The sequence below is a fragment of the Galeopterus variegatus genome, unplaced genomic scaffold (assembly GCF_000696425.1).
Source record: "Galeopterus variegatus unplaced genomic scaffold, G_variegatus-3.0.2 Scaffold529, whole genome shotgun sequence".
Lineage (NCBI taxonomy): Eukaryota > Metazoa > Chordata > Mammalia > Dermoptera > Cynocephalidae > Galeopterus > Galeopterus variegatus.
Genome location: NW_007726640.1, coordinates 37,798 through 63,456, shown reverse-complemented (window position 1 = coordinate 63,456; position 25,659 = coordinate 37,798). Strand labels below are relative to the sequence as shown.

Genomic DNA, 25,659 nt, shown 5'->3' with positions numbered 1-25,659 from the left:
TCAAAGCAGGGCTATGGGCTTGTTCCCTGGAGTGCCCAGGTACTGAGAGGAAGAGGTGGTAGCTGCTGCAGCCACACTGTCCTGGGTGGAATATGTGGTATAGAGACCCGTCACCTGCAAAGCTGGGAAGGACTGGTTGCTGCCACAGGAGACGGGGGTCAGGCCCGAGGCCCCCAGGTCACAGCCAAGTGGGGAGTCTCCGAAGGTCCCCAGCGTGTCCAGGCTGAAGCCCTCATCCTTCATCTCCTCCCAGAGGTTCCCTTTTAAAAACAAAAGCATTTGGGTGAGCTGGCTTCATGTTAAACAGATCCAAGTTCAAATCCCCATCTTAGGGAAGAGGCAGAGACCACAGGTGGTGTTTAAGGTCATGTATTGTAGAAAAACAGCATGCAGGAGCCAGAGTTCCAGCCCCAACCCAACCCTTCCCACTGGGTGTCCTTAGAAAAGTTACTTCCATGTCTGAGCCTCAGAACAAAATGGAGATGATCAGAGAACCCACCTCCCAGGGCTGTGGCAAGGGTTAATAAACAAGATGATGTGTGAAAGGCAGTTGGCTCTCATTAAGCAGTCCTATCACGTCAAAGCCAGGGGGACAGAAGAGTGTTTTCTTTTCCTTCAGCACATTTAACCACATAGCACTCCAGGGAGCCAGGCAGGGAAGCTTGAATATACCCATTTCACAGCTAGGACTGACTTGCTAACTAACTAACCTGCTAACTAGTCCATTTCCCTCACCGGAGACGGAGCTCCTTGAGGACAGAGGACATCTCGGCCATTGGCTGGCACATAGTAGATGCACGCATGTTAGTGGATGGATGACTTATGAGCCTTCACTGAGCCTGCAGCTCCCTTGTTCGTCTTTCCATTCATTCACTCATGTCCCATCTATTGGAGATGACCTTGTGGCAGGCAGTGGGTCAGAGTGTGCCTGGCATGAGGGTGGCACATGCAAGTTGAAGCAGATACTAATGAAAAGTTTGGGATCAGATATGTGTTTAAGTCCCAGCTCTGCCACTTACTAGACCTTGTCCCGGTGGACCTTGTCCCAGTGACTTTACTTCTCTGCCTCAGTTTCCTCATCAGCAGAATGGGGACATGAAATGGCAGTGGCCTCAGAGGACTGGGTTGGGTGAGATGAGATGATGCCTATGAAGTGCTTGGCCTGGTGCCTGGTACACAGCAAGTGCTCATTAACCGTTGGCTGTAATTTGCTATTAGGTAGGTGGTTGCCACGTCAATGAAGCCACAGGGTAAATGCAGATAGTGCAGTCCTCCTCTCCCTTGCTCTCCTGTCTCCTTAACCTCCCCCCATTTCATTCCCATCCCCCATTTTCCAGCCTCACCCTGCAGAGCAAAATCCATGATGCTGGGGTCCAGGGCATCCACCTCGGTGTTCATGTCAGTGCTGATGTTGACGAAGTCCACAGGAGCCCTTCCCATGGTGGGGTGGGGGAGTGGGCTGGGGCTCAAATCCGGCAGGGCATGCAGGGGTGGGGTCTGGGCTGGAGCCGGAGAGTCTGGAGCAAGATGTGCCTGGGGCTGGACTTGGTGGTGCAGAGGGACTGACTGCAGGGACAGGGTCATCAGTGGCTGGGGTGGGAGCTGGGAGACAGCCAGGCAGCCATGGGCCATGGCCACCGTGGTGGCGTGAGTCAGCACAGGGGCCTCTGGCTCTCCTGGTTTGCCAGGGCGTCGGCAGCTTTCTGGCCGATCCGAGATCAGCTTGTCCAGCTCCTCTGCAGGTAAGCAGGAGAGGTCACTCAGAACCCAGTCTTGGTTCAAGTCCCAATGTTACCTATCACCTGTGTGACTTTAGCAAGCCCCTTGGACTCTCTGAACCTCTGTCTCCTCATCTATGAGATGGCATTATACACTCTGCTCAGGGTTGCGGTGGAGATGTAATGAAATCACAGACTGTGCAGGGCCTTTGAGGAATGAGGCACCATCAGATAATACTAGCCCCTCTCATTTGGACAGTAGCTTATAGCACAGTCCTGTAACCCTAGGATCTCACTTGAACCTCATAAAAGCCCTGCAAGAGGGAGGCAAGGCAGGGATTACAGATCCCATGAGACCAGGACAAATTTATTAACACCCAGGGGTCCTAGCCACCCCCTGCTACTAAAGAGACATTAAGAAGTATTGCTTTGGGTTAAAAATGGATCTTTTCTGGGCCGGCCCGGTGGCGCACTGGAGAGTGCGCTGCTTGGGAGGGCACTCCCGCCGAGGGTTCGGATCCCATGTGGAGACTGGTTCCCACTCACTGGCTGAGCGTGGTGTGGGCGCAACACCGAGGGTTGCGATCCGTTACCGGTCAGTAAAAAAGACAAAAAGGAAAAAAAAAATGGATCTTTTCTAATCTCTTGGATATTAACAAGACAGAAATGACTTCAATTATTTTTGGTTGTTGGCTATATTTTGTGTGTAACACAGTGTTGAGACTGGGCCATTAGGATCCCAAGATCTATTTGGGTTGCAACTGTTTTAGAAATGAGGACAAACAGAACCCAGAATGCAAAATGACCTGCCTAAGATCTCTCACTAAATATGTCAGGACGGGCACTGGCTCTCAAGCCAGAACCCAAAGCTCTCGGTACAGGATGTGCCATGTGATATCTCCTCAACTGGGAGCCTGGTGGTTCCTTCTCCCCACCATATTGCATTCATCTTTGGGCCAAACTGCCAGCCCCCTTCACACCCAAACATCAAGCATGATGACACCCGGCTCACAGTCCCCATCAGTATGTCCCTTGTACGGCCCTCCTCCTAACATCCCTTAATTAAAAAAAAAAAAAAAGAAAATATGCAGTCTTCTTTTTCCTAATTATAAAAGTAATTCATGAACAGGGTAGAAGTTTCAGAAAATACAGAAGCATGAGAAGAACATAAAAATTATAAGTGATCTCTCCCCTGATAATTCACAGTAAACATTTTGATGTATTTCCTCCCAGATATATTCATATTCTCCCCCCCCATATATATATTTGTAAAAAGTGGGTATGGATATATCTATGCACTTTAAAATTTTTAAATGTGATCATGCTGTGCATATTGATTCATACTTGCTCTTTTTTTTTTTTTTTTTTTTGTCTTTTTCCGTGTCTGGCAACGGATCGCAACCCTCAGTGTTGCCCCCGTACTGGACCGGGACCAGCAACGGGATCACAACCCTCGGTGTTGCTCCCGCGCCTCGCTCAGCCAGTGAGCGGGAACCGGTCTGTATGTGGGATCCGACCCCTCGGCGGGAGCGCCGCCGCACTTCCCAAGCGGCACACTATCCAGTGCACCACCGGGCCGGCCCATACTTGCTCTTTTGAGGAGCATTTCTTTATATTCCAAAAATATTTAAAGTATTTTTATCTTTAATACTTGCATGGTATGCTATTATACTTATTTAACAAAACTTCTATTGCAGGATGTTTAAATTGCTTTCAAATTTTTACTCTTAGAAATAATTTTGTGATGGAAACTAACTTTGTTCATAAACCTTTTGCTCAAATCTTTGATTTCCTCAGCATAAATTGTCAGAAGTACAATTGGACGGATACACGGGTACAGTCTGCAGGTTTTCTGATACCTTACTTTGTTCTCAAAAAGTTTAACAACTTACATTCCCACCCGTTGTATACAAAGGTGCCGATTTTTCTGTATCCTAGCCCACACTCCATGTTCTTATTTTATTATTTTTAAACATCTCTGCCAACATGGTAGGAAAGCAGTATTTGCTGGTGGTTTAGGTTGGCATTTCTGTGCAAGAAACTGGGGATGACTAATGAGGTTCAACGGCTGTTCATGTTTCTGACCAGGGCCCAATTTACCAGCCATGGACTGGGGGCGGAGAGGGGAGGCGCCTTGCACAGGAGGAAGTTGGCCGGGTGCCTGGCTCTCCGCCATTGTGGCTGAGACGTGTCGCAGGCTGGCAGGGACACCGGCTGAGCCGCGGCTGGGCTGGGAGCTGGGGGGAGGGGCAGGTGCGCGCACGCGCGGCGGGTGCCCAGGCCTCACCCGGGTTGGCCATGCTCCGGTGGATGGCGGCCAGGTCCTTCGTCTTCCACTTGTGCATCTCCTCCTCCATCTTGTCGATGCGGGCCAGGTTCAGGGCCCACAGGCAACCCTTGCGCGAGGAGCCGCTCATCTTATTCTCCACCTTCTCGAAGCACTTGTTCAGGGACAGGTTGTGCCGCACGGAGTTCTTCCAGCCGTCCGGAGCCGTCTACGAGGAGACACGGGCACTCAGGGGACCCCTTCAGAGACCTCCCTATAAACCCTTTCCTCTTCTGGGGCATCTCAAACTCAGGCCTATGGTGGCAGGACACAACAGCGGCAGGGGTAACATGACAGCATCCAACACTCAGCCTCAAGCTGGAGAGATGAGAGAGTGGTGGGGACTGTGGCAACTGGAGGGCCCGTGCCCGGATCAAAGGGGCTGCAGTTCAGCTCCCGCCAACTGTTACTACCGAGAACACAGTCCAGGGCTGCTGGATCTTCCATTCTTTCTCTCCCACTCAGGAAGCAAGCAAGCAAGAATGATGCTAATAAACGGACAACTGGTTAAGTGTCTTAAATGCAAATCCTTTTTAAATGCTCATACTTTATTGCTAAGTAACCAGCTATTGCAATGCATCTCATACCCTACACACACATGCACACACACACAGCACTTTGCTGTGATATTTCTGCTAAGGACACTGTCCAGGTCAGGGACCCTACAGCTTGGAGCCCTTTGATGTCCTGCTCTTTCTGCTTTCATACTAACAAGGATAACGTTACTAATGGCCAACCACATGCCAGCAGCTGTCAGGCCCTTTACATGCAGAATCCTCACTAATCTTGCCTGCTGGATATTAATCTCCCCACAGGTGAGGATACTGAGGCTCAGATGTGAAGCCTCTTGCCAGGTCTATGTCTTACATCATGATATTTTACTGAGTCTGTGATGAATAACTAGGCTGCCTTTTGCCCCCTGAGATGCCTAATGAACTCTTTATCCATCAGAGCCTGGATCAGATGTCCCTTTCTCTTTTTGGATTTCTGTGTGAGTGTACGAGCAAGTGTCCTTACTACCAGGTATACAGACATAACCGGGGGCCTATGAGAGTGGTGTGGTTTGGCTCAGGGCCAGCCCCGGGTTCTGGCAGCATCAGGGAGAAGCCAGGGTAGCTCAGCACCCCCACCCTGGGTTGGGGCCCCTCACCTTGAAGTAGGGGAAGTGCTCCTTCATGAAACTGTAGATCTCGCTCACAGGCAGGCTCCCTGTCTTGCTGTTCTTCAGGGCCATGGCGATCAGACAGCTGGGGGCGAGAGGTGGGGCAGGCCAGTGAAGGGGTCTCAGGCTGACAGCCCAAAGTCCCCTCTTCCAGGAAGGCTGCCCTGCTTAACCCCACTGGTACCAGCCCCTAGGAACTCACACAGTGTTAGCTCTCAATACCTCTCATGGCCCAAGGTCTTTCCCACTCTTTGCCCTTCTCCTTGACCCTGTTGGTACTGATGTGAGAAACCTTATCTTCTCCTCTCTATTCCATCCCCATAATTAATGTCTGTATGCTTTCAGACTTTACCTAGGCTGCTTCCCCACGCCCCCAATGCCTGTGAGGTACACAATACTATTATTGTGATGACTCTTCACATGTGAGGAAACTGAGGCTCAGAGAGGCCAGGCCACTTCCCCAAGGCCACACAGCTTGTGAGTAATGGAGGGGGCACTGAGCTCAGCATCTGAAGTGGATTCTCAATCCCGGGGGTTGACTGATCACCTGATAGCCCTTAATGAGAACAGATGCCACCTGGGGATTCCCCACTCCCCCAAACCTCCCCCATGGAAGTCTAGACCACCAGACCTAGCTGTCTGAGATGCCCTAAAGGCAGCCCTCACCCCTCTCCTCCCCCGGCCCACCCTGGACCTCACCTGTATGAGTAGATGGGCTTGGGGTAGTGTTTGGGGTGCAGTTCCTGAGATGAATGCACAGCTATGTGGGGCTGGGGGTAAGGAGGCCGCACCCCAAATGGGGAGCCATAGAGGCCAACAGGAGGGCACTTCCCGCAGGCATGGGCAGGGTGGCAGAGAGAGAGAAGGTGAGAAAGAGAAGTCACTCACAATAACCCCAACCCCACCCAGTTTCAAAAGCAGTGCGGGGGTGGGGGGGTGGGAGGAGGTACCATGGACTGGGCTGGGGGTGGGGGTTGGGTTACAACCACATGCACGCACGCACGAACCAATCTTGTCTCTGCCCATGGCAGGGGTTTTGGGGCAACTGAATGACTGCATGACATGGGCATGGTGGGGAATGTTATTCCTGTGTTCCAAGTGAGTAAACCGAGGCTCAGAGAGGTCCCTGGCCGGCCCAAGGCAGGGGTTCTGCCTCTGAGTCCAGGGCTCCTCTGAGCCCCCGGTACCTGCTGGGCACCCGGGGGGAGTGGGAAATGTGGTTGGGTGGCAGGCGAATACAGCTGTGGCATGTCCTGCAGGCCGGATGAAGGCTGGTCCCCCACAGGGAACTGGCTCATCTGCTGGGGCCAGGAGAAGAGGAGACAGAGGGTCAGAGTGAGGATGAGGCATCCCAGCCCAGGGGGGCATCCCCCTCACTCTCCAACCCATGCGGTGGCACTTACGCTGGCTCCATGGCTAGTTATGGGGCCCAGGCCCAGCATGCCTCGGGGGGCCATGCCAGCCGGGTTGTGGAGAAGGGGACCTGGGGTGGCTCCCACATGGAGGTCAGCTGCCCCAGCCAAGGCACCTGCAAGAGGGAAGCACAGAGATACCACTGTGCTGGAGGAATGGTGGCCACAGACAGGGACAGCTCAGTCCCTGGGCATCTCCTGAGGATGGAGCCATCCCCCACCCTCAGGATCAGACACATAGCAGGTGCTTGGAAAACCACTTTCCTGGAGTGTAGTGGTAAAAAGTGGGGTTTTACCAGCTGTGTTACCTTGGGTCAGCCTAGTTTCCCCATTTGTACTTGGGCTAATTATATTACCTGTCTGTAAAGTGGTTGTGAGGGTTAAATGAGATAATGTCCATCAAGTACTCGGCATGTTGCTGGGCATGTGGTAATATCTCAATAAATATGAGTCAGTAATAAATAATGATGATGATGATGTACCTTGGTTCCTGCCCTTCATAAAGCTAAAACACCAACTCATTGTTCCTTTCTTCTCCTCAAAAACAACTCATGGTTCCCCAGTGCCTCTAGGTTTAGGGGCAAATGCTTCATGCCTCCTCTCCACTTTGCTAAGCCCTGCTGATGTACCTTGGTTCCTGCCCTTCATAAAGCTAAAACACCAACTCATTGTTCCTTTCTTCTACTCAAAAACAACTCATGGTTCCCCAGTGCCTCTAGGTTTAGGGGCAAATGCTTCATGCCTCCTCTCCACTTTGCTAAGCCCTGCTCCTCTGCCAAGGATTAGCAGAAGAAGAGCAGACATACAACCCCTCCTGCACTGGGCCCATGACAGACATTTCTAATCCATCCCAGATTCTCACTGCAGCGGCCTGGTTGTAGGCAGCCTTGCAATGTTGACCTGAAAGATGATCCTGCCTTAGGGCCATCTCTTCCAGTAAGCTTTCTGGGTCCTTCAGCTTTCCTCTGAGTTCTGGCTGCCACCTGGGCTCACCCTTTGTGCCTTGGTCTATTTATCTTGTCCTTCTCTCTCTGACCAGACCATGAGCTCTCTAAGAATCAGGGGGACCACATGTTATATGACTCATTGCTGCAAAACCTGGCACAGTGACAGGCACACAGAAAGTTCCCAGCAGACACAGTGGAGAAGAAAGTGCCTTCCTTATTTTACCATTTATTGAACATCTACTATGTTTAAGGTGCTTTCTGCATGGAATCCTCACAAGATGCCATGAGGACAGTTCTATTTTAATTTCATGGCAGACAAGGAAACAGGTCAGAAGGGAAAGCACTTGCCCAAGACCACACAGCTCTCCCCTAGGTTTCTAGATCAGGGGTTGACAAACCATGGCCAGTAGGCCAAATCTGGCCTGCAGCCTCTTTTTTTTTTAAATAAAGTTTTATTGGCATATAGCCATGCCCATTCAACTACACAATGTTTATGGCTGGTTTTGCACTACAATGGCAAAGTTAAATAGTTTCATCAGAGACTGTATGGCCTACAAAGTCTAAAATGTTTGCTACCTGGCCTTTTATAGAAAAAGTTTACTGACCCCTGCTATACCTGTTTTGCCCAAGAACAATTTGCCCAATGAAGTAAATACTTTCAGACAGTGATTTTTCAACTATTGGCACTTTTAATTTATTGTGGCAATTTTTTATTGTTATTTGCTTTGTAAAAACACGTTCTACGTCTTTAAGCATTGAATCCACTTGTTGATTGCAACTAGCTGCCATTTATTGAGCACCTACTGTGTGTAGACCCTGTGCTCAGCCTTTTCCATATATTATCTTTTGGAATTCTCTAGATCGGGGGCTGCTAACTTCTATTGTAAAGGGCCAGACAGCAAGTATTTTAGGCTTTGCCAGCTATCTGGTCTGTCATCGTTGTTTTTACAACCCTTGAAAAATGTAACATTCGTTCTTCACACATGCAAAAACAGGCTACACTTGGCCTCTGGGCCATAGTTGTTGACTGCCCCAGATGTTCAAGATACACTAGGGTAGTGTCAGGTCTGTCTTCATTCTTTTTCTTTTCTTTTCTTTTTTGAAGACTGGCTGTTTCCCATGGCTTGGTGGTGCAATACCAAGGTGGTGAGGGGATGCCTGGGTAGGTCCACCTTTATTCTTCACTGAAACTTTAGCTGACCTAGGGCCTGGCACCTGGTGTTAAGTAAATGATGAACCACATCCCTCTGAGGAGGTACAATTAGTCTCATTTTACAGATGCAGAAATAAAGGCACAGAGAGAGAAAGTGACCTGGCCACGGCCACACAGCTGTGTGTGGCATGGCTGTGCCTCATCCCCTCTCCTATACCACCCTCCCCCCTGCCCCACCTGCCCATGAGCCTACCTGAGTGTGGATGTGGCACACTGGAGCCACCCAGGTCCACACGGCCACTCGCCATCTGCTGTAGCCGAGGTACATCCACAGCCGTGAGCCATGACAGTGACTGCAGGTCCCCGGGGAGGTCGTCATCTCCAGGGGTAGCCAGGATCCTGCAGAGGGGAGCAGGGAGCTCCGGCGGGATGAGGAGCTTAGACTGGCTCCTGGGTGGCTTCCTGATCCCTCACCTCCCTGAGCCACCCCAGCCCTCCAACCTGCCCTTCTCCGAGATTGGGCATAGGAACCTGGTCCCAAGATCACCCTCTGGCATCCAGAGCACACATCCTCAAATTATTCCTTCATTTGCTCATTTACATCTTAGCACCTACTGCAAAAATAATAAACACTAATGTTTGTTGAGCACTTACTACGTGTCATGAACCAGTCAAGACCTCCATAGGTATTAACCCATTTAACACCCCCAGTCACCCTACGAGGCAAGTATTATTATTTTTATTATTCTTATTTTACAGATGGGGAAACTGAGGCACCATGGGAGCTCACCTGGGACACCATAGCAGAGAGTAGCCAGGGCCTGTGGTCAAGGTCTCCCCTGCCATGGCAGAATCAGGAGGCACCATCGCACCCAGGTTGCCCAACCCCAGGTCTGTGGTGGTTTCCCACCATGCTGTAGCTTGTGTGGATAGCATGGAGCTTGGGATCAGACCACATGGATGATGGGGTCACTTGCTCAGACAGCTGACTTCCAGCTACCTACTTGACCCTAGGTTCAGTGCTCAATAGGCATAGTCCCACTCAATCCCCCACAGCAACCCTGAGATGTAGGATATGCCCTGATCCCCCTTTTACAGACAGGAAAACTTGGAGCACTGAGGCTTGGAGCACTGAGTCTCTTGTCCAAGGCCACACAGAACAGGAAGTGGTGGGGCTGGGACCCAGGCAGCACGGCCTGAAGCCTGACCTCATCACCACAACCCCAGGAAGCCCCCGAAGGCTCCAGTTAGGACCTGCACCCACCACCCCTCAACAGATGCATAAGCAAAAACATTGCTTTCCATGGAGGGAAAAAGGCTGCCCATGGAGAATACCAGACAGGTACCCCGGTGTGAGATAACCATTACCCTCCAGTGTCTCTGAAGTCATGCTGGCCACACTGCTCCGAAAGCACCAGCACTTATGACACTATCTTGTCCACCTTGTAACTTGGGTGCAGACTGGCCCAGAGGCACATGCCAGACCCCAGTGCACCTGCCACACCATGGCTAGGGGCTTTCTTTTGTGTTGCCAAGAAGCCCACAGTCCGAATTCTAAGCTGCAAGCATCTCAGGGGCCCGTAGAGAGAGAGGAAGAGAAAAGCCCCACAGATCCGGCCTGTGGTTTCTCTGTGCGTTTGACAGAAGGCCCTGCACGGGGCACTGGCCTCCACCCTCCTTGCACCTGCAGGGCCGCCTCGAGCTCGCATTCTCTCTCTTTCTCACTACTCCTCCCTCTGCCTCTCTCCCACCTCCTCCCCATCTCTCTCCCTCTCTCTTCTTGTGTTTTAGGACCACAATTAGCGTTGCCATGGCCACTGCTGCTCAGTTGTCGCAGGGCCAGGGCCCTCAGCCCACGACGACGCTGGCATCAGGTGATGCCCAGCTGCTCCTGCCATTGGCTGCCTCGTAGGAAAACAGGGCCTGGAAACGATTTGAAAACCTGGCTGGCCCGTGTCAGTGGCAGCAGTTGGCCCGGCTGCTGTCCCCCTGGCAGCCCATTGTGTGACAAACGACTGTTGCCCCTGTGGCACGTGGCCCCCATTGTCCCAGAGTCTCGATGCAATTGTTTTTGCGGCCCCCTGGCTACTGCCCCCTCAGCCTGTTTGTAACTCATCTGGCCAAGTGACAGCCATGGCCCAGGCCTGGGCGATGCCATCTGTTCCCTCAGGCCCTCAGAGACCATGAGGTAAGGTAGAAGGGGAGGGCCTGGTGTGCCGCCTACTGTTAGGGGTGCCTGCCTGGCCCCCACAGTCCCCACCCCATGGCCAGCTGACCTCCCAGCATCTGGTGGTGTGAGCCCCACTCCTGCTCGGTACCTGCTGTGGCTCCCCGCTGCCTTGCCACGCTGGGTTAGCAGAGTGTGTGGAGGTGAGCCCCTGCCGGCGCCACCACGAGCCCAATAGGTGGAACATGTGGTGGTTAACTGCTGGGGCTCTGGATTCTATCCCTTGTTTCCACTTACCTGTGTGCCCTGGGGCCACTGGCTCAGCCTCTCTGAGCCACACTTCACTGCAAAATGGGGATAATAATAATTCATATCACATAGGATTCTGTGAGAATTAAATGTTATTGTTTGTAAAGCACTTGGAACAGTGTCTGTCTCACAGTAATGTCATACGAGTTTTTAGCTGCTATCACCATTAATACCAATATTAATGTGTATGATCCCCAGAGGTCTGGAAGTGCCCTGAAGCTTTGGGCTCTGGGGTCACATAGACCTGACCCTGCCACCACTAATGACTTCCACTTATCGAGCACTTCCTGTATGCTAGACCCCAGGTCATATGCCATCCCCACTTAACAGATGGAGAACCAGACCGTGGCAGTCACTCAGATGTTCCGAGCCTGTCTCCCCACAGAGTGAGGATTACAAGGGGCAATACAGGTAAAGCGCATGGCACGCGGCTGAGTAAATGGTGATGTCCTTATCATTCTTTTCTGTTGTATTATAATCTCCATCTAGCTCCCCATCCCTTTGGTCCCCTCCTGGTCCGCGTGAGGGGCAGCAGCCTATTGCAGCCGCCCGGTGTCCCTCCTGCCCCCGTGCCCCTGCCCCTGCCCTTGCCCCTGCTGAGAATGCCCTTTTTGCTTTTCTTCCCTCCACCCAAACCATGCCTATCCCTGGAGGCTCACTTCAAAGTCTGTCTTCTGGCCTCTTAACACCGGAAGCTCCTTCAGGCATCACAGGACCCCACCTCTCATTTTGCCTATGGGAACTGAATTTGTACCCAGTCTCAGAGTCTGGACAAGGACCAGGTCTGGAGTTCCTGGCGCCTGCACAGGCTCCATCCATCCCAATAGTGGCTCCTCCTCTGGGAAGATCTGGCCTCTTAACACCGGAAGCTCCTTCAGGCATCACAGGACCCCACCTCTCATTTTGCCTACGGGAACTGAATTTATACCCAGTCTCAGAGTCTGGAAAAGGACCAGGTCTGGAGTTCCTGGCTCCTGCACAGGCTCCATCCATCCCAATAGTGGCTCCTCCTCTGGGAAGACTTTGCCTTCATATCCTGAGCTTGGGGACCCTTTCTGCATCCCGACTGCTCCCTACCATTCCCTAGGGCCAGTGAGTCCTGCACCGTCCATCTGTCCTCCCCCTGCCTTTTGGCTCACTGAGTCCCATGTTGCCCTGTCTCCATGCACACAGTGGGTGCTCTTTAAATGCCCATGTGGCTGGTCAAAACAGGCTGACCCCAGGCCACTGACCCTGAGAGTGGTGTGACAATGACTGTCATGTCCAACACTTTTAGAGCTCACAGAGATGTCCTCTGCCCCTTTGGGTCCTTGCTAAAGCCCCAGGAGGGGAGAAGGCAGCCCCTCTTTACAGGTGGGGAAGCTGAGGCCAGAATGGTGAAAGCAAAATCCCTTTGCTTGTAAGTGAGGTGATGAGGACTTGAACCCAGGTCTGTCTGCTCCAATCTCAGGTTGTTCCTGTGGCACTGCAAGCAAAGAATCAGATGTCCTTGAGGGCGGATGCCCCTACCCTGAGTCTGGGGCTCTCAGCTAGGGCTGTGCAAACCAGCATCTTCCAGGGAGCTGGTTAAAATGCAGACTTGGGACCCCAACTCAAACGCTGGAGTCCCACCCTTGGGGCTCCCAGCCATGCTCTGGGGAAAGCACAGCCCAGAGCAGGTGTGGTCAGGCTTGGACAAAGCTCAGGCCTTGACTGGACAGATCTGGATTCAAGTCCTTGTGACCCCTGGGCTGTGTGAACTTGGACAAGTCCCTGAGCCTCTGTTCCCTGGGTTGTTGTGATAATCAAATGAGCCAACGTGTGTTCAACTTTTGGCACAGGCCTGGCTCCCATTCTCCCTTCTAGGGGTCTGCTGCTCATTAGGGGGTCAGTGGCCAGGCCCCCACACTATCTGCCTCAGGCATCCCAGAGGTTGTCTGATCCCCCCTTTTGCCCACAACCCAGGCCAAAAGTTCTGCTCAGGATGCCTGGCAGGGGGCCCCAGACAGCCCTGCTGGACTCCTGTGGTGGATGTGGGCACCGAGGAGCACTGTGAAGGGAGTCCCCTGGCTCGAAGCCTGGCTCGCTCCCCATTGTCTCACGGGGTGTCCCCGGCATGTAGGCATCTCTTCACTGTGTATCGCAAGGCCTGGGGAGATGCACCATGGCCCAAATAGGAGTGTCTAGTCCCCACTACCTGGTCCCAGCCCCTGGCGATCTCTGATCCCTGCAGAAGAGTGACATCAGCATGCACCTCTCCACAGTGGCATGTGAAGCCCCGTCCATACCTCTCCCTCACCCGTGCCTGAAATCCCCTCATTAAAGATGCCCCACATGCCCTAGCCTTGCCTCTTCTAGTGCTCCATTTTAGATAGTGTCATCTACAGGGCCCGTGGCAGCTGCCACATGGGAAAGACTCCTTGGTTCAGGAACCACTCCAGCTTGCAGCCATAGGCCCTTGGGGGGGCACTTAGTCCTTAGCCTCAGTTTTCCCACCTGTAAAGTGGGCACAAGTAATAACAGCAACAAAACCTCATACCCCCAGGACTGGCGGTGTAGGGGTATGGAGGTGGAGTGGCTTTGTGATCTGTCCTGCCATCCTGGAGGGTTTGGAATATTTCCTGGGGTATGTATGTATGAGACAGAGAACAAAACCCTCCATCAATCTCCCTAGTGGGTTTCTCCTTTGGTGGAAAATGGCAGGACATTTACGATTCAAAGGAAAAGGCAAAACCCAGACTCATTGTCCTGGGGTCTCCCAAAGCCTGTTCCACTCACCCTCTGCATCTCTTCAGTTTCTGGGTAAGGAGAAAATCCAGCTCCTGCTAACTCTGGGTTACCCATGTTACTGATGCCTGCCTGCCTGGGGTCCCCTCCAGAGGAGACTATGAGAAGAATCACACTTTAAGGACCCAGCTCCTTCTGTCTGCTCCCTCCACTCTCTCCTGACCTCCTGCTCCACCCCCTCCCTCTATCTCCAGCTCTCTCCCATCTCTCCATTTCTGTGTCTCTCTCTATTGCTGTGGCCGAGGAGCCCTGTGATGAAGTCCCACCACACCCTTCTGTCTGGTGACATCAGATGTGTTTCCAAACCTTCCTGAGCCTCCGTTTCCTCATCTGCAGAAAGGGGGTGACAACGACGGAGGCAAAGCACCCAGAAGAGCTCTTACTGAATGTTCATCCCTTCTCTTCCCCCTTCCTGACATGGCATCTGGGGTCCCCCAACCCACAGTTCCCTACTGGTGACTTCCTGTGTCCTCAGCCCCAGGATTGCCTGAGGCACCTTTCAGTATCTCCCCATCAGATCCCTCATATCTCTGATCCCCAGGGACCACTCTAGTTGGCCTCAAGCTTCAACTTCTGAGTGCAGCTGGTGTCCCTACAGGGGGCAGGGGCTGCACCCCCAGGTCTCAGGACTGAGTCTCCTGCTGGGTACAAGCAGCCTCAGGAGACCCCAGTGCCGAAGCACGGAAGCTTGCACCCCTGAGGGAAGAGCTGTACCCCCAGTGCCCAGCACAGGAGCAGGCGCACAGTAGGTCTCAGGACTGAGTCTCCTGCTGGGTACAAGCAGCCTCAGGAGACCCCAGTGCCGAAGCAAGGAAGCTTGCACCCCTGAGGGAAGAGCTGTACCCCCAGTGCCCAGCACAGGAGCAGGCGCACAGTGGGTGCTCAATAATTACTCATGGTTTGGACAAATGAGCAAAAAGACCCAGTTTTCTAGATGCCCCACCCCTAATCCCCTGCAACCAGGCAGGGGCAAAAGGCCTAGCTATCCCTTGTGGACTGGCTTGGGGCAGGCAAACCCCTGGTATATAACCAGACCCGAGGCAAAGCCCCTTCCATACTTGATCCCACGTCACCCTTTGGGGAGCCTGATCAGGCAGGCATTGTTTCATTACCACCTTCCCACTTGCCAGATAAGGACGCTGAGGCCAGGGAAGAACAGGCCTGGCTAGGGTCACCCAGCCAGGAGTGATGGAGCCAGGACTCCACTCCCGGAGACTGATTTGGTCACAGTAAACCTGCCCTTTCTCCCTGGTTGAAGAAATGAGCTCTGTGAATTCTAGAAAATCCTAGCACTGTGCTCTGCAATAGGTAGCCACTAGCCATATTTAGTCATCTAAACTTAAATTCATTAAAATTAAGTAAAATTTACAGATTGTTTCTTGGTCCACCAGCCACGTTACAAGTACTCCATGGCCACATGTGACCAGAGTGGATATGAAATGTTCCCATCATTGCAGAAAGTTCTACTAGGTGGCAACGGTCTGGAATATTCTTTTCAATCTTGATGGAAAAATCTGTGGCATTTTTCCGTTATCTTAAAACAATTGAAAATTTGATTTAGGTTTGGAAATTTAAGGAGCTGTTTTCATGGAATTTTGAGTTTTGTATGTCTCATTATAAGGAAGGATTCCACCACTCCACATACCTCCATCAGTAAGGAAGTCACAGGGAAAGGCTCTGTGAAAACAGGGGCTGCATACTGGGGTGACTCATGAAGTTGCGAGCTCCCTGTCCTGGGAACATTCATGCAGGAGCCGAGGGGATGACCTGTCAGGGCCCTGGTGGATGAAAGATGAGCCCAAGCAACTTCTAAAGTCCCTTTTGATGCAAAGAACTTGCAATTTGTGGGAGTAGTCTGCAGGTAAACCACCGGTCGCGTTTCCAAAGGTCCATCATCTTGGGCAAGGCCCTTTCCCTTTCCAGGCCTCAGTTCCCCCACCTATAAAGCAGTACCGGAAGAGTAGAGGGTGCTTGGGCTCTAGGGAGGCAGAGCAGTGCAGTGGTTAGGAGCAGGTGAGAGCTCTTCCTGGCTGTGGGACCTGGGGTAGATGACTTACCTGCCCTGAGCCTCAGTTTCCCCATGTATACAATGGGAGTAATAATAGCACCTACCCTAAGGTAGCTGTTGCAAGTACAATAACAGCTCATTAAACACCAGATCTGAAGCATCTGGTCTTCCACCGAAAAAGCAGGTTAAACTATTAGTGTGAGGGACCCCAAGGTGATTCCTGACAATGCATCCATCTCAAACCACGTGGGGAATTTGTCACCAACAGGGAGTCCTCCCACGTCACAAAGGGGTGCTTCTTGCTTTTCAAAGCTCAGCCAGGAGCATATTTTCTCTTATTAACACCCCTCCCAAGAGGCATCATCACCCCTTTCACAGATAGGAAAGGTGAGGTCGAGCCAGGTGAACTTGGCAAATCCCCAAAGCCTCAGCAGCCTCTTGGCAGTGGCGCCGGGTACCTGCCCCAGCACCTCCCACCTGATCCTCCCTGGCCTCAATTTCCCCATCTGGAACACCACTAAGAGGTGGATCCCCTTCCCTCACTGTGGAGCTGTGGCTGCAACACACAGCCTGTGGGGCCACCCTGGGTGGGGGACCGTGGAGGTGGGCAGCCCACCTCTGCCCAGAAGCAGGTGGATGCTCCCTCTGAAAGGTCCAGAGCATGGAGTGTCCAAGGCAGGGGGCAGGCCCAGGTTAGGAATGAGGTGGTTCCATGGAAAAACCAACGTCAGAATACTCTTCTATCACCAGTGTATCAGTGGACTCCATTTCCCCAGTGCCTGCTATGTGCTTCTCACCTCACACTTGTTACCTGTGTGCCCTTCTGAGTTTGGCTCAGAAGGCTCTGGGCTCATCAGCACTCCTAGGCCCCCTGCAATGCCACATCCTGAGCCCAGCCCAGCTGCAGAGCTTGGCAGCAGTCCCCCATTGCTCTCTCTGTGGCATTGCCATGTAGTGGCTAGCAGTGTAGGCTTTGGAGTCAGCCAGGCCCAGGTTTGAATCCCACCCAGCCACATAGGTCACCCGCCTCCCTGAGCCTAGTCTTCTGACAGCCTGTGGGAGGCTTACCTATCATTCCCATGTCGCAGATGGCATGGCTGAGGCCCAGAGAGATGAGGTGACGTGCCTCAGCCACACAAAGTGTCAGTGAAGGAGCTGGGGTTTGAACAAGGGTCCCACCCACCCCAGAGCCTCTTCACTTAGCCAGTCAAGCTGTGGCCAGAAAGAGTAAATGATCATCATATCATTTTTAAAAGGATCAGGCAGCCAGGTGCCCCCATGGTGGTGAGGCTTACCTATCATTCCCATGTCGCAGATGGCATGGCTGAGGCCCAGAGAGATGAGGTGATGTGCCTCAGCCACACAAAGTGTCAGTGAAGGAGCTGGGGTTTGAACAAGGGTCCCACCCACCCCGGAGCCTCTTCACTTGGCCACTCAAGCTGTGGCCAGAAAGAGTAAATGATCATCATATCATTTTTAAAAGGATCAGGCAGCCAGGTGCCCCCATGGTGGTAGGGCCAGCAGTCAGGGGACCCTTTGGTGGCCTTGGGCAAGGCAAGATGCCACTGGAGTCCATGGTTGCTATCCTATGCTAACTGGGAGATGAACCCAACCAACTTTAATGAACAACATCCTTAATTAATCAGTCGTGTTGCTGGAGGAGGGAAGATGGACTGGCAGAGCATGGCACTGGAGGGGAAAGCCCAGGAAGACGTGAATTCCATGGCTGGCTCCACTCCTAATGGGGGGACCTTGCATAGACAACTCAGTGCCTTCAAACCTCCATATCCTCATGTGCTGAACGGAGATGAGAACAGAGCCTGCCTCTTGGCTCAGGGTAGGTAAACCACAGACAGGGCATGGTACAGGGTTTGTCTCAGGGTAGGCACTGCAGAACTGTTAGTGGAATGGATGGATTTAACACCCAGAAGCCAGAGTGACCTTTTAAAAGGACCCGAGAACCTGTCACTGTCTTTGAAACCCATCAGGGGAGAGTCAAGCTCTTCCCTATGACCTGGCCCCTGGCCATCTCCTTCCCCTCTCTTCCCCTCTGTCTCTTTTCCCTCTCTTCTGGACCCCTCCCCTCCCATCCCCTCTGCTCTAGCAAACCTGTCCATCTTTCAGTTCCTCAAACATTCTAAGTTCTCACCCAACTTAAAGCCTTTGCACATGCTGTTCCCTCTCTCTGGAATGCTGTTCCATGCACTCAATCATGGCTAGTTCTTTCTCAGCCTAAATATCCCTTCCTCTGAGAGGCCCTCCCTGGTTACCCCTACTCTTGGCAGTCCTTCCTTTGTGTGTCCATAGGACACTTCATTTTGCAATGAAGTATTTGTTTATATATGTTTCTAGCCTTTCAGAGCAGAAAGGAGGGCAAGGTCTAGGAGGCCCTCTATTTTGTTCAGCACCTACCATGGGCATCATAGGGCCTGGCACCCCATGAGCATTTATTATACACCTGTTAGAGTAGAAAAGGGAGGAAGAATCCCCTAGCCCAGTCAAGCCCAACCCAGCTCCATGGCATCTTGCATTCCCCAATCTCCATCAATTTCCTGCCCAGCTTAAATACCATCTCCTCCAGGAAGCCCTCCCAGACTAGTCCAGCATCTCCCAGTCTTTCCCTCCCCTGAAATGATTCATGCCATTAGTGTCTACACATAGCATAGACTGCCTGAGATCACCCATTAATTTTACTCAGGCATCTATTCTTATCTACCCCTCCCTTCTAGATGCTAAATGCCTAGAGGACAAGTATGAATGTGTCTTACACTTCATTACAACACCCAGAGCAGCCAGTCCAGACTTCCATTCTTTCACTTGACAGATATTTATCCACCCAAGGTGAACTGGACCCCCATGGCCATAGCCCTGTGGTTGCGGATGTAAAGATAAAGTGCAATGGCACATTGGCTAAGGAGCTTGGCAAGTGCCTGCACAGGGCCACATGTATTTATGGATGGATTAGTTTCAATGGGATCTTTGCCTACATAGCTGAAGTCCAGAGCCCACATTTAACTCTTTATTTCCCATCTTGATACAGCATTGGTTCCTTAGAGTTGATACAGCATTAGTACAGAGGAAGGAATATTCATTTTTGATTCAAATCCCACCTCAACCCTTATGTAGCTGTGTGATTTGGGGCAAGTCACTCCACCTCTCTGTGCCTCAGTTTCCCCATAATAAAATGGAATAATAGTAATTCCCACCACAGGGGGCAGATGTTAGGATAAGATTAGATAACCTATAAGACAGGGCTCAACACACAGTAGGTGAGCAAACCATGTTTCTTTCTTCTTTCCCACTGTGCTCGCTCCTCCTGCCTGGCACTGTCACTAGGAGGAGTTTGCCCTGAAAATACTGTCTCTGGACGGGGGTTTCAGATCACCCTCCCAGGGGTTCAAGGGCATATCTGGCCCTACCTGGAACATCACCTCCACCCTGATTACAACAAGGTTTCACCTGCCTTCTTGAGATGTGGCTGGTAAGAAACTGTTACATCATCACAAGCTGTTATTGTTTCCAATGCAACCACTACACAAAAAGGGATTAAGCATTTCGTGGAGGTGTTTGTTTAGCTAACATATCTTTTTTAATACCCTTTGTAACCGTTTACAGGAAAAAGAAAATCAAATGCAACTTAGCAAGCTCCAAAATTCTCAATGGGGCCAGGAGTGAGTGTAATGTGAAATGATTTGATTGGGGGTTTGGAAAAAAAGAATCTTTCCTTTCTAGAGCAATAGCTGGCTTGGGACTTGGAGTGTGTGCGTGCGCGTGTGTTTCTGGGAGATAGAAGACTCCAAAAGAGGGCTGGACCACAGGAAGGCCGACTCTCTTCCTAGCCCATAAGGTGGCCTGAGGAGCTGTCTTTCCACTCTGAGGATGAAGGGATGTAAAGATGTTGGGATGGTTACTGTCTCTGGCAGATGCAGCGCCCCCCTTCCCCCCGCTGCAAAGAGGTTGCAATTAATGGGTAGAGCCACGTGATATGGGGTTAACCCCCACCTCCCGACACAGCATGAGGCTCAGGAGGAGTTTATCCTCACTTGACCAAGAAGCCTCCCTGAGTTTCCATGGATGTGTTATTTTTCATGCGATATTTGCCCATCCATCCGTCGATCCAATAAATATTTATTGAGTATCTACAGTGTGTCCAGCATTGCAGTTCAGAGATGAGAAAAATCACCATCTAGAGAGGGGAAGAGTTTTCCCCAAGGCCACCTTGTTTCTTAGAGCAGGGACTGAGGTTTTGGGAAGTGAACATCAGGCACAGGGATGTGTAAGGAGGACCATGGAGCCTCATGGAACTGGGAGAAACTGAGGGTTCAAGGAGCCAGAAACCTGCCTTCTCTCACCTCTCTGGGCCTCAGTTTCCTGTAAAAAGAGCTTATTGGGCCTGACCTCTAGAGCAAGTTCCAAAACTTGCAGCAGGTGATTAAAAACCTGTGGTTCTGCCCCTTTCTAAATGCATGCCTTTGGGCAAGTCTTGTCTCTGGGCCTCAGTATCCTTGTCTGTAAATTGGGATAACATCAGCACCCGTATCACTGTTGTTGCTATAAAGATGAAATGGGATGGTGCACTTGCTAAGGAGCTTAGCAGGTGCCTGGCACACAGTAGGTGCTTAATAACTCTATTTTTCAGCACCTCTAAGGGTAGACTTCCTTCCCATCCTCTGAGCCAAGAAGGAACCTGGCTAATCCATGTGAAGTATGAGCTCTGTTTGCCGTTGCCCAGGAGGTCAGGACCGCCGCTGGTCCCCAGTCCCCTGCCCCGGCGTCAGCAGTGGCTGGGGAGGCTGTTGCCAATTTGCTGTCTGGGCCCTGCCATTGACTCCTGACAGCTCCCCAGGGACAGGGCTGCTGCCTCCAGCTGCTGCCCCTGCCTTCCCTGCGCACAGCCATTGAAAGTTAACGGTCAAACTCAGCCCCGGGGGATGGAGGGGCCAGGCAGATGCTTGGGGGGCTGCAAGAGGGTTGGACAGAGGCTGGATCAGCAACCTGAGTGGTCCTTGGAGCGGTTCTCTGGAGACACAGGAGGGCGAATGAGAAGCCCATAAACCTCTCCTAGGCTATTATTTGGGTAGAAAAATAGGAGTGGTTGGAAGCGAGGAGTTGCTGCATAATCACAAAACTCCCCCCCCATTGGAAAGTGCTCCGTCCCAGGCCTGGCTGATCACCTCACCCCACCGGAGGTGCAGAATCCTCCTGACAACCTGCAAATGGCTCCATTTCACAGAGGAAGAAATTGAGGCTCAGAGAAGGGCAGTGACTTGTCCAGCGTCACACCACTGCCAGGTAATGGAGCAGTTTATTCTGTCCCAGCACCTGTGTTCTTTGCCACAATGCTCTCAGGGTGCGACAGCTTCAGGTTCAAGTCCCCACTTGACCCTCACTAGCTGTGTCATCTTGTTAAGCCATTTAAATTGGCTGAGCCTTGTTTTCCTCATCTGCCAAATAGGCACAAGAGGGCTACCCTCATGGGTGGTTTGGGGGATTTGGTGGGGATTTATGCTGAGAGCCTGGCACAGGAAAGACAGGTAGTAAAGTGTTCAGAAACCACCACCAGCTACTATTATTATTGTGAGGATGATGATGGTGATGATGATGATGATGATGTTTTTCTGTCTTCTGGATATCCTGGCTGTTCAATACAGGAAAACCACCCTGAATCCATGCAAATAGGAAAGGTTCGTGTCAGGCAGGGCACCTGAGCACCTCTGGGACCAGCGCGGATGGGGACAGGCCTGCTTCTCCTCCCCATTCCTCCAACCCCTACCCTGTCTGCTGGTCAGTGAACTGGGTAGGCATTGCCAGGCCCATGAAGAAGGTCTCTGCCTGCCCTTCCCTGTTTTTGGAGAAGGGCAGCTGCCCAGTGTCATAGACAATTTGTGAGGTGGGTTGGCCCAGACACATGGAGCCAGGACCCCAGGGCCTCCAGGGCTGAGCCTGTTGGGCAGTGAGTGGGCACCTGGATTTAGGGGTTCTACCCCTCCCACACACAGTTCCTCCACACTCCACACCCTGAAGACCCTCATAGACCCGTCTCTTACAGAAAGCCAGAATTGTGCATGTAACTAAGTGTTAAAAGCAACAGCAGGTACTAGATATGCGTCTCTTGCTCTACGAGCTTTATTTACTTAATCCTCCCAGCAACCACAAGAGGGACGCACCTTAATCATGCCCATTTTATAGATGAGGAAACCCAAGCAAGTCATGGGACAGGCCCAGAGCTGGACTTTGAACCCAGTCTAATTCCTGGCACCTGCTCTCACCCTCTGCCTCCCTGACCTCGGAGCTTTTACAGGGCCCTTTTAGGCACCAGTAAGAATCCATGTCCTTAAGCTCTTACAGCCAGCCTGGGAGAAGGACCAGCTCTCTCACAGGCTTCCAGCTAGAAGGACAGAGGAAGAGAGTCATCCTGAATACTCAGTGCCTGCCTGGTGCCAGGTTCTTCCATAGATAATATCTCATTTAACCCTCGAGAGGTAGCTTTTATTATCCCCATTGTACAAACCAATTAAACTTCACAGGCAAAATTGCCCAGAATCATACAATTAGCATGCGGCAGAGCCAAAAATGGTTGTTCTCATGGAGTTATAACAACTCCTTGCAGTGGGTACTATTTCTAGCCCCACTTTACAGATGAAGAAACTGAGGCTCAGAGAGCTCCACACAGATGAAGAAGGTGGGATTATAAGGGACTACAGAGCCCGAGCTGCTAACCCTTATCCTGCCCCAACCCCACTTGCCATTACTTAAATGCTGTTAGCATTGGAAGGAAGCCAAAGGTCCGTTGTTGTGTGATCTTGGAAAAAGCCATTTTGCTTCTCTGAGCCTCAGTTTCCTCACCTGTACAACAGGGCTCATCAGAGCAGCCTCCTGGGCTAAGGAGAGTGACGGGAAACTGGCACACAGTAGGTACTCACAAACTGCCGTGCACCTGGCCCCAGTTCTGCAAATATCTGTTTGAATGTGTGGCCTCATTTGAATCTCAGAAGGCAGCCTCCAGGCCCATAGCCCTTAGGAAGCAGCCTCCCCCTAATTGGGGGCTGTGGTCTGCCCCAGCAGGCACTGCTGGTAAGTTGCAGTGGCCCCAGGAGGCCAGACAGCCCCTGGGTAAACAGGGCTGATCCGAGGTGACAGCCTGCCCTTCCCTGGCCACCCCAGTCCTGTTCCCATTCCATAATCTGGCTGGTGCCCCCTCAACCTACAGACATGGTGCTTGCCTTGGGGGGTGGGGCCCTGGGAACCAGGTCAGGCCTCCCTGGGCTCAAGGAAGAGAGGCTGGGAGGGGATTCCGGGTCCTTCTTTTCCTCCTCCTCCCTTGTGGTTGCTTTGTGATCTTGGACCAACCCCTTCTCCTCTCTTGGCCTCAGTTTCCCCATCTGTAAAAGAAGGGGCTGAACTGGTTGACCCCTCAGGGCCTTTCCAACTCTGAGGTTTGAAGACAAAAAGGGGAAGGACTTTGAAGACTTCCCCCCACCCCATCCCTTGTACCTTGCTTCATCCTGTTTCAAGAAATCATTTAGTTTGGCCTCAGTTTCTATTTGATTTACTCTTCAAACACATGAGACCTAGAAGGGACCTTAAGATCATCTAATTCAATAGCATCATTTAAACAATGAGGAAATAAGGCCCAGAGAGGACAAAGGACTTGCTGAAAGTCACACAGCCAGGCTAAGAACACTAGAGTTCTGACTCACAACTTTCCCAACATCCAGGGAGGATGGAAGCCAAAACCCCCCAGAAAGCTTTTTTTTTGGGGGGGAGGGATTTTTCCTAGAGCCCCCACTAGGGCCACTTGTAAGGAAGCAATAGCTGCTATTCTCATCTGAACATTCACCAGGATGCCCAGTCTCTAACCCAGGAGGGACCTCTCTCAGAGAGGACACGAGACTGCAGGCATTTAGTGGTCCCGCTGGGCTAGGCCACAAGCCCAGACATCCTCTGAAGTTGAGAGACCAACTTTGAAAGCAAGTACTTCTAGCTCTTGTGCAAAATCACAGAATTATATGTAACAATAGTTCTTGGGCAATTTCAGAGACTATAAATAGCACATAAACTTTAAGCAATTAAAAAACAGAGAGTTTGTCATTGTTGAAGCCCTCACCTGTATTCCTGTGGAGAGGGGTGGTGATTTTGCCCTGAGTTTCGAATAACTCCNGCCCTCACCTGTATTCCTGTGGAGAGGGGTGGTGATTTTGCCCTGAGTTTCGAATAACTCCTGACATTATGGATGAGATGTCACTTTCTATCATGTCCTTGGGGAAAAGACAAGCAGAAGACAAAGCTCCCATCAGCGATGATGTGGACAGGGCAGAAACCCACAGTTTTCCCACAATTCAGAAGGATGGAGCTCAAAGAGCTAACAGAAAACTATTTTTTTAAGGTGGGGGGGAAGTACTAGAGGATTCCTGGGCATCACAGGTCACTTTCCCAGGGCAATTCTACAGGGTTTTAGAAGCAAATGAAGAGAATGGAATGAAATTCCAGATTCTTTGGAATTAATGGGGGAAGGGCAGAAGGAAGGCTCTAGAATCTAAATGTCAAGTCTTCGAAAATGTGGACTCGCAAATAGGAATCAGAAAGACATTATTCCCTTCCAAGCCATATACTTTCAATCTCAGTTCAGTTACGATCATTTTGAAAATAAAAACTAAAAAAGAGTAGCTGGATGTGTCATGTATGTTTTTCAAGGGGGAACCAAATTCCCACTTATAAAGGAAAAAATCCCCGCAGGGCTCTCTCCCTGGAAATGCTTTCAGAAATGTCACATGTCGCTGCTGGAAAACCAATCTAACCCCCCACAACACCCCCATCACACACAAACACAGCCTTTAAAAAAAAAGAAAAATCTTCGAGGGTCCCTAAATTTCTCAAACTCCAATCCTGAAACGAACACAGAAACCCACTGAAGACTCTCAGTTCCGCCCCCAAAGTCATTGAGGGGTTCTTGGGAAGGAGAAAAAGGGAGAAGAGGGAGGCGCCCCGAGCCCCTGCACCGGGGTCTCTACCCTGGAAACGCAATGCGGGGCACTGCCCGGGAGGAGAGAGAAAAGCCGACCCTGCAAGGCGGTACCTGGAGCCGATCCTCGCGGGGCCGCCGCCGCCGGCGCTCCTGGGGCGGGCGGCCGTTCGGAGGGGGCTCTCTCGCGCTCTCCCCTCGCGTTCCGCAGTTTGGCCGCCGTCGCAGCTCGAACCGTTTTTAAATTTCCCTCTCTGGAGCTGTCCAGCTCAGAGCATGCGCAATAGCCGTGCGAGGGGCTTTTCCCCAAGGGTCAGTTACAGGGCAGGGTCAAGGGGATTGCAGCGGGCGTTTCCCAGCAGCAGCTAGCCTTGCACGCCCCGGGGCTCCGGGCGGGGAGGGGAGGGTATGGGGGGGCGGGATACAGGGGTAGAGACACCCCCCTTCGAACTTTGCCCGCAGTGGCAGCAACTGCATGCCGGCAAGCATGCGTTGAGGAGCCGTGGGAGGGTGATTCAGGCCAAAATAATTAAGCTGCAAAAGGATGCTGGGTGCATTAACACTTGCAATCCGTCACTGGCCAGGGGCAAAGGAGGTGGGTGGGCGGAGAGATCTGGTGCAACCCCCGCTATTCCCCCAAACGGGGACTGGCCAGGAGGCAGAGTCAGGGCCCCAGGTAGAGGCAGATTCGGGCCACCTGTCTCTTTAAGAAAGTTGCGCCCGCGCGGG

The 25,659-nt window shown here is 51.8% G+C and overlaps 1 protein-coding gene across 1 annotated transcript; it reads right to left on the bottom strand.

Moving 5' to 3' along the window:
- On the bottom strand, nt 1–24,223 carry FOXN4 (forkhead box N4). Its single transcript, XM_008569782.1, has 9 exons — nt 24,138–24,223; nt 8,972–9,117; nt 6,610–6,734; nt 6,394–6,504; nt 5,906–6,033; nt 5,195–5,291; nt 4,006–4,213; nt 1,344–1,736; nt 1–260 (listed from the first exon to the last, which is right to left on the bottom strand). The coding sequence occupies exons 1-9, from the start codon at nt 24,221–24,223 to the stop codon at nt 1–3; spliced, it is 1,554 nt and encodes a 517-aa protein (XP_008568004.1).
- Between the last annotated feature and the right edge of the window lie 1,436 nt (nt 24,224–25,659).

Coding starts and splice junctions, on each gene's coding strand:
- FOXN4 (XM_008569782.1), bottom strand. CDS start 24,223: ATGATAGAAAGTGACATCTCATCCATAATGTCAGGAGTTATTCGAAAC. Junction 5,292..5,905: donor AAGCCCATCTACTCATACAG/GTGAGGTCCAGG, acceptor TCTCGCCCCCAG/CTGTCTGATCGCCATGGCCC. Junction 261..1,343: donor CATGGATTTTGCTCTGCAGG/GTGAGGCTGGAA, acceptor TGTTTTTAAAAG/GGAACCTCTGGGAGGAGATG.